At 48.1% G+C, this 13,257-nt stretch overlaps 5 protein-coding genes across 5 annotated transcripts; 2 read left to right on the top strand and 3 right to left on the bottom strand.

Annotated features, from left to right (window-relative positions):
• Positions 1 to 244: 244 nt before the first annotated feature.
• On the bottom strand, positions 245 to 1,393 carry FTJAE_3200 (uracil catabolism 4; the record flags this gene model as incomplete). The annotated part of the gene is made up of 1 exon (XM_037349473.1): positions 245 to 1,393. One exon carries the CDS (start codon positions 1,391 to 1,393, stop codon positions 245 to 247), a length of 1,149 nt encoding a protein of 382 aa, XP_037209592.1.
• A 1,845-nt stretch (positions 1,394 to 3,238) lies between these two features.
• Positions 3,239 to 6,680, bottom strand: FTJAE_3199 (urg3; the record flags this gene model as incomplete). Its single annotated transcript, XM_037349470.1, has 8 exons — positions 3,239 to 3,249; positions 3,409 to 4,411; positions 4,757 to 4,778; positions 5,012 to 5,165; positions 5,235 to 5,861; positions 5,916 to 6,089; positions 6,140 to 6,467; positions 6,525 to 6,680. The coding sequence occupies 8 exons, from the start codon at positions 6,678 to 6,680 to the stop codon at positions 3,239 to 3,241; spliced, it is 2,475 nt and encodes an 824-aa protein (XP_037209591.1).
• Positions 6,681 to 7,137: 457 nt separating this feature from the next.
• FTJAE_3198 (CMGC kinase) lies at positions 7,138 to 8,512 on the top strand (the record flags this gene model as incomplete). The annotated part of the gene is made up of 2 exons (XM_037349469.1): positions 7,138 to 7,720; positions 7,788 to 8,512. 2 exons carry the CDS (start codon positions 7,138 to 7,140, stop codon positions 8,510 to 8,512), a joined length of 1,308 nt encoding a protein of 435 aa, XP_037209590.1.
• A 680-nt stretch (positions 8,513 to 9,192) lies between these two features.
• On the bottom strand, positions 9,193 to 10,089 carry FTJAE_3197 (methyltransferase type 11; the record flags this gene model as incomplete). Its single annotated transcript, XM_037349468.1, has 1 exon — positions 9,193 to 10,089. One exon carries the CDS (start codon positions 10,087 to 10,089, stop codon positions 9,193 to 9,195), a length of 897 nt encoding a protein of 298 aa, XP_037209589.1.
• Positions 10,090 to 10,999: 910 nt separating this feature from the next.
• FTJAE_3196 (oxidoreductase) lies at positions 11,000 to 12,743 on the top strand (the record flags this gene model as incomplete). The annotated part of the gene is made up of 5 exons (XM_037349467.1): positions 11,000 to 11,269; positions 11,325 to 11,560; positions 11,657 to 11,862; positions 12,045 to 12,609; positions 12,659 to 12,743. The coding sequence occupies 5 exons, from the start codon at positions 11,000 to 11,002 to the stop codon at positions 12,741 to 12,743; spliced, it is 1,362 nt and encodes a 453-aa protein (XP_037209588.1).
• Between the last annotated feature and the right edge of the window lie 514 nt (positions 12,744 to 13,257).

Raw genomic sequence — 13,257 nt, 5'->3', positions numbered from 1 at the left:
ATAGTCATAAGTCCAATCGAATTGCATGGTAAACATTATTGAGCTACTTAATGAGTGCTGATTTGAGTTGACGAACCCGATGGCTGATTCCCGCATCGCAGGACTTCTCTCCCATAGCGAGCTGCAGGCAAGCCGCTTGCCCTTAGACTGTCTGCAAGGTACTGGGGGCTTTCTCTCGCCATACAAACTCGAACCTTGCACATGGTAACTTGGTTTGAGAATCGTGAAGCAGACCTTGAGTCCGTTATTCTTCTTCCCATAGGCGATATCTCGCAAACTGCCAGGTTTTGTGGATAGATTTCATTTCCTCTAGGTTGTGTGGGTAGATTGAGTCGCGAAAAGGGTCAGAGGCGAGAAAGTTGGAGAATTCTTTGACGATAGCGCAGCTTCGCGCTTGAGGTTTGAGGCTCCAGAGATGTGCCAGAAGGTTATTTCCCTGTACACTAAGACGATAGCAGAAAAGCTCATTTTCGCGATGTGTCCTTCCAAGGAAGTCCGCTATTTCAGATTCAGTTGCTGTCTCCGGTGTCTCGTTGCCAGGCTCTATAGCTGTAGACGATCCCGAGGGAAGAAGTCGTCGTACAGACCTAATTAGATCTAGATACTTCTTTTTATAGTGGGCCGGTGCATCAAAGATGTAATGCATGTCTTCCCAGGGCCTTTTCTCGCAATCTTGATCCCAACCCCAAGGACGCAGGTCGCTCGGGCTAAAAGCGCTATCCGTCTGGAATCTATGTAAGAAGATATGTTTAAAGTCCAACATATCTTGGAAAAGGAAGCCATCTGGCACATAGGAGATGTTACAAAAACACTCAAACCGCAGAAAGCATTCGACAAATATCCATATGTGCTGTGGCGGGGTCTTGCCAATTTTTGGTCCCGTCCACCACTTTTTCCACCATTTATTGAATACATGACATATCTCTGGTATCAGACCTTTCGCAGCTGCGACGATATGTAGGTTAAACTCCCATTCAGGTGGCATGCTCATGATGTCGTGGGAAAGGACTGAGGTGAGGATAGGGTGAAGAGCATTTTCGATCTCTGATCTAGGCCTCCCCTTCAATCTGGCTCTCAAAGCCCGAACACGAGTCAGAAAGACGATCAGAGGGATATTCGCTGGATGGCCGTAGTATTTGTAGATGATTGTAAGGTGGGGCTTCATGATAGACGCGCGATGATCCCCAAGAAAATGCCGCCTTACTGCTGGCGAAGCTGAAATGAGAGATAACAGCTGTTGTGGATTGAGCAACATCATGATTTGGACGTTCATTTCCATCGGAAGACGGCTGAAGCCGTCAACAGCCTGGGGAGGCGGCTCTTGTTGTTGCGACATGATGGGGAGGATGTGAAAGAAGCTCTCAAAATGAGGAAGGGCAATGTCTCTCCCCATGGTTCAGTTTTATAACCGATACACTTTGTGACTCATCTACATAATATCAAGCTTTGACTCACAGTTAGGTGTATGACGGGACGTGAGAACTCTAAAGAGTGCCGAAAAGTTTCTCCTCGCAGCCACAAAAGCTATCATGACTCATGTCAAGTTTACTGTACCTTGCGACGGGAAGATCACTACCGAACAGACCCAGACTTGATCTATTATGTACGAAATATATACATTTAATGTCAGTCAATTCTCTCCAGATGTACCTGTAACTTAAGCTTGATACAGTTTGCCATCTTGAGTTTTGAGGCATAAAAGTTACCCCGAATCCAATGAAGAAAGTAGAACTAGGACGTCTGGGATCTCAGGGCTTCAGCCACATGCGTACCACATTTTCAATGGTGAACGCCCTCCGGGAACTAAGTTACTGGAACCTCCACTTCCGCGCAATGAGTATCATTTCATCCAAGTCGGGATGGTATGCCATCTTGCGTTCAGGCTGGGAAGCGGCCACAGAAGTATATGCATCAACAATGCAATTCTCCAAGATTTCAGTATCAAGAGATGACATGCGACCCAGGAGCATATTGCCTTGTAAAGCAAGGTGGTAGCAAAAGTGTCTATGCTCACTCTCTTCCTATTGAGAAAGTCACAGATTTCAGATTCCTCTGTGGTAAGAGGTAACCGCTTGCCACGTCTTATGTTTCTCCCTTGTTTTCTTCGAAGTGATATGTCCACAGAATTGATGAGCCAATCGAAACAATGCGCGAATTCAGATGGAGCCCTGAAATTGAACTCTGTGACCCCGAATGGGTCCCAGGTCATCCATCTATAGCGCGCATGGCTGCCGCGAATCGTTCGTCTGTACGACGGCGCAAGATCGCTTGGAATCTGAGCTTCGCCCGCCATGAAGGGTCCGAGGAAGATAGTTCTCAAGTTCCACATATCTTGAGATAGAAACCAGTCAAGGTGGTAAAAGATGCAGCAGAAGCATTCGAACCGCAGGAAAGATTCGGTGAATCTCCATGCCCCCCAGTAAAGTGCCTTATCAAGCTCCCTTAGAGACTCGTTTTGCCGGTGACTACGCCACCTACGAAACGCGTTCCTTAACTCCGGGATCATGTCCGCCGCCATTACTAGTACAGGGAGGTTTGACTCCCATCTTGGCAGCATCTCTGTGAAGCGCAGAGAGAGGATCGAGTCAAAGACAGGCCTGAGGTGATTCTCAACCACGTCTCTCGGTTTCCCCTTAACCTGTGACCGTAGTATTCGAAGGCGAGTGAGAAGATGAATTAGTGGGATAGCTGCTGGATCGGCATAATGACCATAGAACCATGCCATGTGTGGCCGGATAATAAAGGCGTAGTCTTGTTGAAAATGCCGCCAGGCTCCAGGAGAAGCACGAGTGAGAGAGAGTAAGTCATGGAGGGTAAGTGACTCCATGATAAAAACGTTTATCTCCAGCGGGAGACTGCCGAAGCGGTCGCGTACCCGGGGGGTGGTCTCTTGTTGAGGTGTCATGATGAATGCGATGGAAGAAAGCCGACAGGGGCGAGAAGAAGCTTTCGTCGTCTTGTCGCAGCCTTATAATAATCCAATTCAGGACTCATTTTGGGTACAACAGGATGGCTTGACTCACTCTTGGGATGATAACGGGATGAAATAACCTTAAAGTCTGTTATAGAGTTCTTATTGTCGAGTACACAACCTGTGGTTGGGCACTGCGCCACAGACGTACATTTACTTTTGCGTACACCTTATAATCAATTCATGTAGATAGATACCTGCATAAATTGGGGAATGAATGAACAAACGCTTCTCTTTGTCGCCCGACTTTTTCTACTGGGGCAATATCTAGCGGCCAACTGTAGGGCATGCAGCAGCATGTATGTTTCTAACCCGCGATTACCTACATCGCCAATTTCTGTCCATATATCCCATCTCCTCCAGGAACGATGGATATTTTGAATTTGGCTTGGGCTGACAGGCGAGAAATGAAGAATGTATTGCAATAATGGACTTACTCAGTGCTCTAGGTGTGCGGCGCAAGAGGTGCGTAAGGAGAGCGTTTCCCTGTCGAGCCAGATGGAATAAGAAACACATGTATTCTTCATAGTGTTTTGAGAACATCTCCAGTAGTTTCTTGCCAGACTTTGCGGTCCTCCTTAGGACTTTCAAAGTCAGTGAATTTCGCACAGTCGTGAGGATCGCTGCAAATTGACCACAAGAGACCTCTATTGGGTTGAATTCTAAACCAGCCCTTTTTAAGAGGTTCAAGGGTAAGTCGGTGGTTTCGTCGATACCTTCCATTTGACCCCATCGACTCAAGTCGCTGGCATCGAACGTGGTATTGACATGGAAGGGTTTCAAGAAGACATATTTAAAGTAAAATCTCTCCTTAAATAAGAATCCCTTTGGGCTGTAGGAAATCTGACAAAAGCACTCGAACCGTAGAAATGACTCGACAAAGATCCACGTCTGTCGTTGGGGGTATCTGTAGAGCGATGAATCTGGTCTGGAATCTCTGATGCTGAATCTCTCAAAGGCATCGCAAAGCTCCGGTATCAGACCCGCCACAGTCACCAATAAGGGCAAATTCGATTCCCAGCCGTAAGGTATCTTCATGCAGTCTTTGGAGAGAATAGAGTTCAGGATGGGTTCGAGGCTGCTCTCCAACTCCGCTCTGGGCTTCGATTTGAGTTTAGCACGCAGCCTCCGAAGACGAGTCACAAGAATGACTAATGGAATGGCCGCTGGATGTCCATAGTGGCTGTAAATAAAAGGAAGTCTGGGTTTCAGGATGAAGGCGTGATCGGCTCGGAAATGCTGCCATGCGGTGGGTGAAGCTCTCGTCAGCGACAATAGCCCATCTAGATCAAGAAACAGCATGATTTTGGCGTTCAGTTCCATTGGGAGATAGCTGAAACAGTCAAGCCCTGCGGTGTTGATCCCTTTAGCTGTGACATCTTGGCCGTAGTTGGGTGGGTGGAACGGAAGCTGCAGAAGATGAGAAGGAGTGCGGGGGGTCTTGGAGTATTATAAGAAATGGATTTTATGACTCGTTCTCTGCGATGCTGTTTTGGCTCAAGCTGGAATAGATGGCGGCACGAAATAAACTCAAAGAATTGGGGAGAGCTTTCTCTTCCAGCCACGAGCGCGGCGATTGGGCAACGCCGCTGCGGTGAAACTCAGTTGTTCGTGCGCGAATCCAGGTACTTCATATGGAATCTTAACTCAGAATACGTATTTACATAAGAGAGATCATTTTCCGCTTACATATACCTATCTAGGAGTTGAATTTGTAACCACTGACGTCCCTGGAAGCAGGTAGACTTGCTGGCAGAGGACAAATCCGCCATCTTCAACTCATACCTGACCCGCGAAGTCGACAAAACTGTCCACCGCCAGTGTAGATGTATTTGCAGTACTCACATGGTACTGCTCTTCAGTTTTACAGAATTCTCTGAAGATACAGGTTAAGTTGGATATTGATCTCAACAGCTGGGATATGTGACCATGAGCTTCGGACATCACCATCTTAGTTCTAACTATAGCATGCGACTGAACCTAGATGGTTCTTAAGTCACTTCTTATCAATTCGACTTTCTAGAAGTACAGAACTGTTACCTTGATATCTTGTCCTTTGCCAAAGTTACTTCGCGGATCTTAAGCCATGTTCGACGGAGTTCTCCGAACTGATCCATCCGCACCTCGTGAAGAACTACACCAGTGACTTCCACCATTTTCGAGAAATGCCCATTACATGAGACCTTTTCATTTGCTATATTTTTCCTGCAAACGGTATTCTTCGGTGCTACCTGCTACTAGTAAAGCGTCTAGTAAAGCGTACCATCACTAATAACCAGAATCGGACTGCACTTAGTCTCAGGTCGCAGCTCCGCAGCCAAAAGCCGTCCAGACTTCCAACTTCCCGCCTCCAGCATCTGGAGAAGACTCAAGTTCACACCACGAGGTTCGTACTTCTCCTTGAGCATCTTGTGCAGTTCATCCAGCAGCGCGACAGTCAGAGCACGCCACTCAACGATCACGTCGTCAGAGGCTTCAAACTGCGGAAGCTCTTGTCCTGAGCTTTCCTTTCCGGCCTTCAAGTCGTCAGGCTTCAACTTCAGGACCCCGAGATCAACAAACAATCCGCCGTTTCGATATTCGGGCAGTCCGGTTCCGAGATGCATATTCTTCCAGGTGAAGCCTAGCTGTCTTTCGAAGATGACGGAGAGCGAGTAGGCCAACCACTGTGTAAGCTTATGGAAAGGCTGGATCTTACTCTTGGGGTCTTTATCGCCCTTACTGTCAGCGATGTCGGAGAGTAGTTCGAGAGGCCAAGCGTCTCCGATGGGATGACCGTCGAAGACGGTGCGGTTTCCAGGCCACGAAGGAATGAGGAGGTCCTGTAAGCAAAACCAGAGCTGTTCGTAGTCAAGAGTCTTGGATCCAGAGGCCTTTGATGTGAGGTAGTCTGAAACACTGCGTCAGCCATGCACATTCTCACCGCCTATTTGCGGTTGCTTACCAACAAGGTTTCCTGGACGGCCGAACTCGCCGAATACTTCAGGGTGCTTCAACAGGTTGGAGCCAACGGCTTGAAGTAGCTTCACTCGCGATGACACTCCAACCATGGGATTCTCGGAAGATACCTGGAAGTGTTGTTCGAAGCTGCTGTCCTGCAACTCAACCAAGCCCTTCGCTACAGTAGCCTATTAGCCCAAGAAAACAGGAATCTTGCATAAAACATACCATCGACCTTCTCTTTGAGAGAACTGTCAGAGCTAAAAGATCCAGCCGTAAACATGTGGAGCGACGCCACAGCGATACCCTCACTACGAACAACGACCTGTCCAGTCTCAGGCTCTTTGAACCGCCAGACATCGCCTGCTCCAGCGTCAAGTAGCACCGATACAAAGAACAGATCAACCAAGCGTCGAGTAATTTCGGTTTGGTCAACGCCATCTTCGCTTGACCACCGCTTGACGAGGGCATCGACGCGTGCGACGTCACCAACCTCAAAATGTTGCCAGCGGCCGTGAGGGGGAATAGTGTCGTACTTGTCAGGGCCAAAGTCACGCTACAGATTGTCAATATCATCTTTCGGAGTAGTTCTCAGCATCATGGTACTGCTCACATCGATGACTTTAGATACGTAATCAGCGACCGCTCCCATCCGGCCTTCGTCATAGTCAAAGTGCTTCAGGTTCCCTTGCTTTGCTGATGCAAAGACCTTGGACGCTTGGTCTCGGACGGCTTGAAGAGAAAGGAGGTACTTGAGATCGTTATCCATTCTGAAGTAATTTTAATTGATGAAAGTACTGAGTGTTGTTTTGTAATGCTTTGTTTGTTGTTGTAATTGTTGGTTTAAATGCTGCTGATAAGATATGACAGATAGCAAGCAATCTTCGGCGGACTCCGAAAGGCGGGGTTACAGCTGTCGGGGTGTTACAGGGCGGGTCAAGCGCTATCCAATGGCTTCACCCGCCTGACTCCGCTGAAAACACGAACCCCTCAGTGATCAGCGTAACCTCCATAATTGTACTGTAATTCACATGTGTTCGAGTTCCCGAGTCGCCAAAGAAGCATGACTGTACGGTAGCAATTCGCATTTCGCTGATGTAATGGTCCAAAAGGTTCGCCATCATGCACTATATTGCAACGCATTTCTCTACCACTGCGTTCCATTGAAAGGTCTCTAGCCCTGGCCCTTCGGGTCCCATCTCTGCCCGTGACCTATCATCCAAGACATGGCGTCAAAATGGTCACACAGCCCTTTATCTACGCAAAGTCAACTTGGCGATATCGGATTCGATTATCGTGATCTCGACCATGCCCCGGCAACCTCACAAGGTACTTTCCTCAAGGGCTCAAAGGAGGGCGTGGAACCCTTAGAGGAGTATCAAGAAGGCGGCTATCACCCAGTCCACCTTGGAGATGTGCTTGGCCCATCGGATCGCTATCGAGCCATCCATAAACTCGGTCATGGAGGTTTTGGGACTGTGTGGCTTTGTCGAGACTCGGTAGAAACCCGTTATGTTGCCCTCAAGGTCGTGGCCAGTGATCTGAAGTCCGACGAGATTCTTGACTTCAGCTTGGCGGAGCTTGATCAATCAATGCCAGGCGCCCAGTTCATCGCGACTCCACTCGATTCATTCTCCGTTTATGGCCCAAATGGGACCCATCAGTGTCTGACACTGCCACCACTTGGCCCTTGTGTTTCGCCTCGTTTAAGGATGATATTGGAGGACCCTGCTGCTGTCCTGCGGAAATTCGCCCATCAGACTACGCAGGCGTTAGCCTTTTTGCACAAGAATCAGATCTGTCATGGAGGTATGTTCTGTCCCGACTTTACATCTTGAATCTAGCTTTAGAACAATTGCTAACATGCTTCCACCAGACTTTCGCCCATCTAATATTTTAGTCAAGCTGGGCAACCTGGATCACCTCTCTGAGGATGAGCTCCTCTCTCTGATAGGGCACCCTGAGGAAGTCCGAGTGCAGACGGAATCAGGAGAAGAGCTCCCAGCATCTAGCCCTAGATACCTTGTGCAGCCTGCAGACATCTCCCGCCTCGGGAATGAATTCCTAACTGAGGAGATTTGTGTCATTGACTTTGGCGAGTCTTTCAAGTTCTCATCACCACCAGAGGACCTTGGTATTCCAGAGAACTACCTGCCACCAGAGATCCTTCTTGAACAGCCTGATATGATTGGTCCGGCCTGCGATCTTTGGGCTCTTGGCTGTACACTGTTCGAAATTAGAGAACAGCTCCCTCTATTCTACATGATCTATGACAAGGATGAGTTACTGGCAGAGATGGTGAGGTTCTTCGGTAAACTCCCAGAAGATTGGTGGGCGAAATGGGAGGCGCGGGAGGAATACTTTGACGCGAATGGAAAGTGGCTTCGGGAAGAAGACTGGTCCCTTGAAGCGGCGCTGAGCAAACCAATCGAGATCTTCGAATCGGGCGAGAAGTACAAAGAGGGACCGATCAAGTCATTACAGACACCTGAGGCCGAACAGAAGTTGATGGCGGATCTTCTGTATAGGTTGTTCAAGTATGGTCCTAAAGAACGGATTAGTGCAGAAGACGTTCTTGGACATGAATGGTTTAGACTATAGCTGTCACCCTACCAGACTTGACTTGATTAAATATGGGTTGTGCAACTATTTAGTCGTGGAAGGCTCATGATGATAGCATTAGAAGTCAGGCACTCAACTCGAAATAAGACTCCCATAATTCAGTGTGACTCAACGTCTATTTCTTCTTAATATTACCAGGTGTCCGGTTCTGACATCAGCTGCTTCTCTCTTATACATGCATGGTTTAAGCTATAGATTTTACACAGACCCTTATGACCGATTAATGTTTACTGCCCTATTTCAAAGTAACTAATAAGTGTCGATTTTCCTAAGACGATCATCCGCAGATCTATGGTTAAGGTTAGCCTAACTACTCATCTTAGCTCGATTTCTCGTCTCAGGCGAACGGGCTATAAAACGATCTCGATTTCATCCTAGTCAATTAATCATCCATTAAGTCTCTTTTTAAGCTTATTCAGTGGAATCTACTTGGCCATGACGAAAACCGATGCTGCCCATGAAAACTCCATTGTTATATCTTTCGTAATAAACTGAAGAGTGTACTCCATACAGCTTCCTTCTATGGCTCATGATCTCATGTCAATTGTTCTTTGCCAAGCAACCAGAAACCCCATCTTCACCAACATCTCAATACTCTTATCGCCTGTCGCTGTCAATTGCTCGACACATTGGTCATTTCGTTTCTCCTTGCAGATGAGTTATCGTTCCTTCGGGCTCTCAATTTTGTCTCCGGGCTTTTTGGCCGAGATAGCAACATAGTGCCAACGTCCGTGGCCCCGATATGACTCCACACCGGCCACTGTGTTAATGAAGTGCTTCTCCAAGCCTAACAAAGTGACGAACAGCCACGGAATGTAGGCGACCAAGTAGAACAGTCGTGTCATAGGCTTGATCTTGTCCGAGTAGTCTCTCACGACGACATCGGTAAAGCCGGCCTCCTCAAGCATGTCCTTAAAGACACCAGGGTGTGATAGATCATTTGTAGGCATCGCAGCAATGTCATTGATCTTGCGCATCGAGTTGGCCATTTCATCGGTGGAATTATCAATGAACTCGTGGTCATACTCGAAGAGCGCGATGTGACCACCGGGACGAAGTTTTTGGTAGAAGCCGGCAAGGACGCCCTTTGGGTCTGTAGCATGCACGAACGTCTCCATGGTGTAGATGCCATCAACAGACTGGTCATCCAAAGACTCAAGGTGGTGATAGTCCATCCGCCGCACGCTGACCTGGCCGTCGGGCAGGCCAGCACGGGCAACGTTGCGCTTGGCTTTGGCAACATGATGGGGGACAACGTCGAATGCTTGCACGCGGTACTTGAACTTTGTAGCCATTCGAATCGCGACGTGTCCGACACCGCAGCCCGCGTCGAGAACTTGGGCCCCAGGAGGGAGGTTCAGCGCTTCACCGAGCTTGTCCTCCATGCGCCGGAGCGCGCGGCCAATTGGGAATGGCCATCGTGTGTCATGTTCATAGTAGCCAAAATGGCGCGTGTCGCCGAGGAACAGCTTATAACCAATTCTCGACTCGAAGGTGTTGTAGTAGGATTGGAGCTTGGGATTGGGGTTGATCAATGGCTCTGACTCGGAGGCCATCTTGAACAGCGCCTTGGGCTGTATGAACAGGTCGGTCGGGCAGGTCGGGTCGGGTCGAGGCGGGGAGCGCGGGGGGGCAGCACGAGAGCTGTCGTGGGATGAAAGGAGACAGGAGACGACACAGTCGTAGGTCTGGGCGAGTGGGATGAATTCTGAGTATTCGAAAGAGACGAGCTGAGGGGATTAGTGCAGATATTGAAACAGGAAATGTCCACGAAGAGACGACACGTGTGTGTCTTACGTTTTGCAACGAATTGCTTGGTTGGCAGGCGACTTGGAAAAAGAGGCTGTTTTCAACGGGAGCTCTTCAGGGGGGGGCGCAAATTTGCCCACCGTTGAGCAAGCCTCCTCAATCCGATTGGTCAAGATGTGCTCAATTTAACGGGTGTAGCCTCTTGTGCCGCGCTGAGGACCCGGCCCGCTAAGTCAAACCGTCCACTCAACACGACACGTTTAGCGCTCAGCCCCTCCAAAGTACGTACATACGAATACGTAGGCGCCCGCCCTGCTTGCCTGAAGCGTTTACATGCATGTGATTGCGTTGCAGGAGCACGGTACACATTCATGTCGAGTATGTGAGAGAGCCAATTATTATTTATAAATATCAAGTCGAGCAACCAACATGCATCAGGCAGACGGATTTGGCAATTGAGAGACTCCTGGCCTGACAGTTGTCATCACACATTTTGTTTCAGAGTGTGTGATTGTTGGTTGCAGATATGCATGTTGGTTCTGCTGAAGATGTGCCACCCGGGGGCCAAGAGCGAGATAACATGGATTTTCCATTTGTCCTGGTAAACAGATTGAACAAAAATGCCGGTTGATAAATACATGTGTGCCAGTCAACATGTCGTCACATTGTAGCAATTAATTTATTTCACGGCTCCCTTGGTGCCTCTGGCCAGTCACCATGAGCTCAAACACGTCTGGCCATCAGCCATTGGTTGGTTGGCAAGACAGCAGTGATGACAGAGGATCTCTTGACGTTTTATGGTCATGTCTTGTTACTTTGCTGCTATGCGCCTGGGTTTCTACGTACCCCAATGCTGGCTCGCCTCACGACAAATGGTACCACCCACTTCTCGATAAGTTCAATCTCGCTATTATCACGTTTCTTGGTCCGGATTTCCTTTTCGGTATTGCTTTAGGGCAATTTTCCAGCGCTAGGTCAAGTGTCAAGGTATAACAGGCAAACTATACAATCCAGGACGCTGTAATTAACACTCTTGCGACAGGCTTTTAAGAGAGACAGTCACTTGACCAGAGGTCAAAAGTGGAAGCTCATACATGGCTTCTTTGTGGATATGGGCTGTCTCCATCTTACAGCGCCTGACTACTCAATCGCCGATGGCAAGAGCTTTCCAATCGACGCTAAACAATTCCACTATCTCGTTAAACACGGCTTTGTCGAGTTCCCGGATATAGATAAGCTAGAGATCAAGGAGCGCAATTCGGTGGATACGCTCTCACGGTCAGTATACCACAGAGGTGCGACATGAAACTGACGTTTGTCGTGCGTCTCACCTCGATGGAGTTGTCCCTCATGTATTAAGCTCATTCCTTGCAGGATTATTACCGTGTTTCAAGCCGCATGGTTCACTATCAAGGAACTTGCGCGTATCCACAAAGGATATCCGATCTCAACCTTGGAGTTAACGACACTGTCATTCTGCTTTATTACATTCGTGATATCAGCTCTCTGGTATCATAAACCTTCTATCTCTAAGCCTCAATTCATTACCACAAAAGACGACATCACGATCGAAGAAATTCGTGAGTATGCCAGATGCAATGCAAGTTGACCTAGTCTCCAACCGGTGTTGAAATCGGAAACTAACGTATCAATAAATAGACTCATCCGGGGCTGCAAGTCGATTATTACCGAACCCCATTAGACTTCATCAGTAGAAGACAGTTCGGGATAGACGCTCATTGGCGGTATTATGTTTCATTAGCACATAAGCTACGAATAAATTTTGTATCTCGACCTGTTTCCCGAACACCTTGGGACCGAGTACCTTCAGATATCTGGCTGATCCCCGAACCTTGGTTTGCTCCAGGAGCGGCCCTGATCTTGATCGGCTTTAGCGTCATATTCGTCCTCGCGTGGAACTTCCAGTTCCCAACTGCCTCCGAGAAGCTCTTGTGGAGGATCTGCAGTGCTTATCATGCCGCATTCAGTATCTACGGGGGAGCCTACTATGCGGTTGAGATGTTCAAGCCTAGCAAAAGAAAAAAGGCGGCGCCGATTGCTCAGCTCAGCAGCCAACTCAGGACCAACAGCATGGAGTCCATTGAGATGGAATCTCAGCGCAGAGTCACCTTTGGGCGGCGCAGATTCTTGCGCTTTGTTGAACGCGCTAGGGTCTGGAGAAATCTGTCGGAGGACCAGGATCCGGAAATGGAAGTTCCCCTCCGGGTCATCATCCCCATCACTGTTGCGTGTTTTGTATACTGCCTCTGTCGTTTTTATATCTACATCGAAGACCTGATCTCACTACGGTTACAGCCTGCGGAGGTGTACTTAACCGTAAATAGGTATTTACCATTCCTGCCTGGAGGACTATAGGTTAATCCACCTAGGCTATAACGCTGGTAAACTCACTGGCAATATCACCATTCTCCCAGGGCACTACAATCTGCAGGATCTTTAGTTCTAGTACTATAGAATTTAGTCAGTCCTCTTAGAGAAAGCCAGAAGACCTAGGACCTCTATCATTTACTATAAATGATGAAAAGACTTATATAAGTTAATGAAATTCTCCTAATCGACAAGAGTGTGATTTTCATCAATAGAGAACGCTCACTAATTGGCTGCTTTTCCCAACCTCTCCCAAGATCAGTGGTTTCTTGCTCCCTATAGCCTTGTTCTTCATTCAGCCCAGACTTAATTATTTGGCATAACCGTCCTGACATACACGCAAGTGGCGATAGCGCATAGTTATTTGGCGCCAGTCAGACCTCTCTTGTTAAATATACAAGTTGGTTGTGATAGATAGGTTTCGCGGCGCACGGCTCTATCTTATTCAACGCAGATATATTTTTCATCAATAAAGATATAACATTAAACTCATTCAGCTAGCTCACTAGACTAGATCAAAACAATTATCATAGACAGGCTGACGCGCGCTTACTAACTATCGCGGTGCCCTCTTCGTGTGAATGTGA

Source organism: Fusarium tjaetaba (assembly GCF_013396195.1).
Source record: "Fusarium tjaetaba strain NRRL 66243 chromosome Unknown NRRL66243_c0000063, whole genome shotgun sequence".
In the NCBI taxonomy this organism is placed as follows: Eukaryota; Fungi; Ascomycota; class Sordariomycetes; order Hypocreales; family Nectriaceae; genus Fusarium; species Fusarium tjaetaba.
Note: the sequence above shows the minus strand (reverse complement) of the source record. Positions and strands in the feature narration are given on the sequence as shown.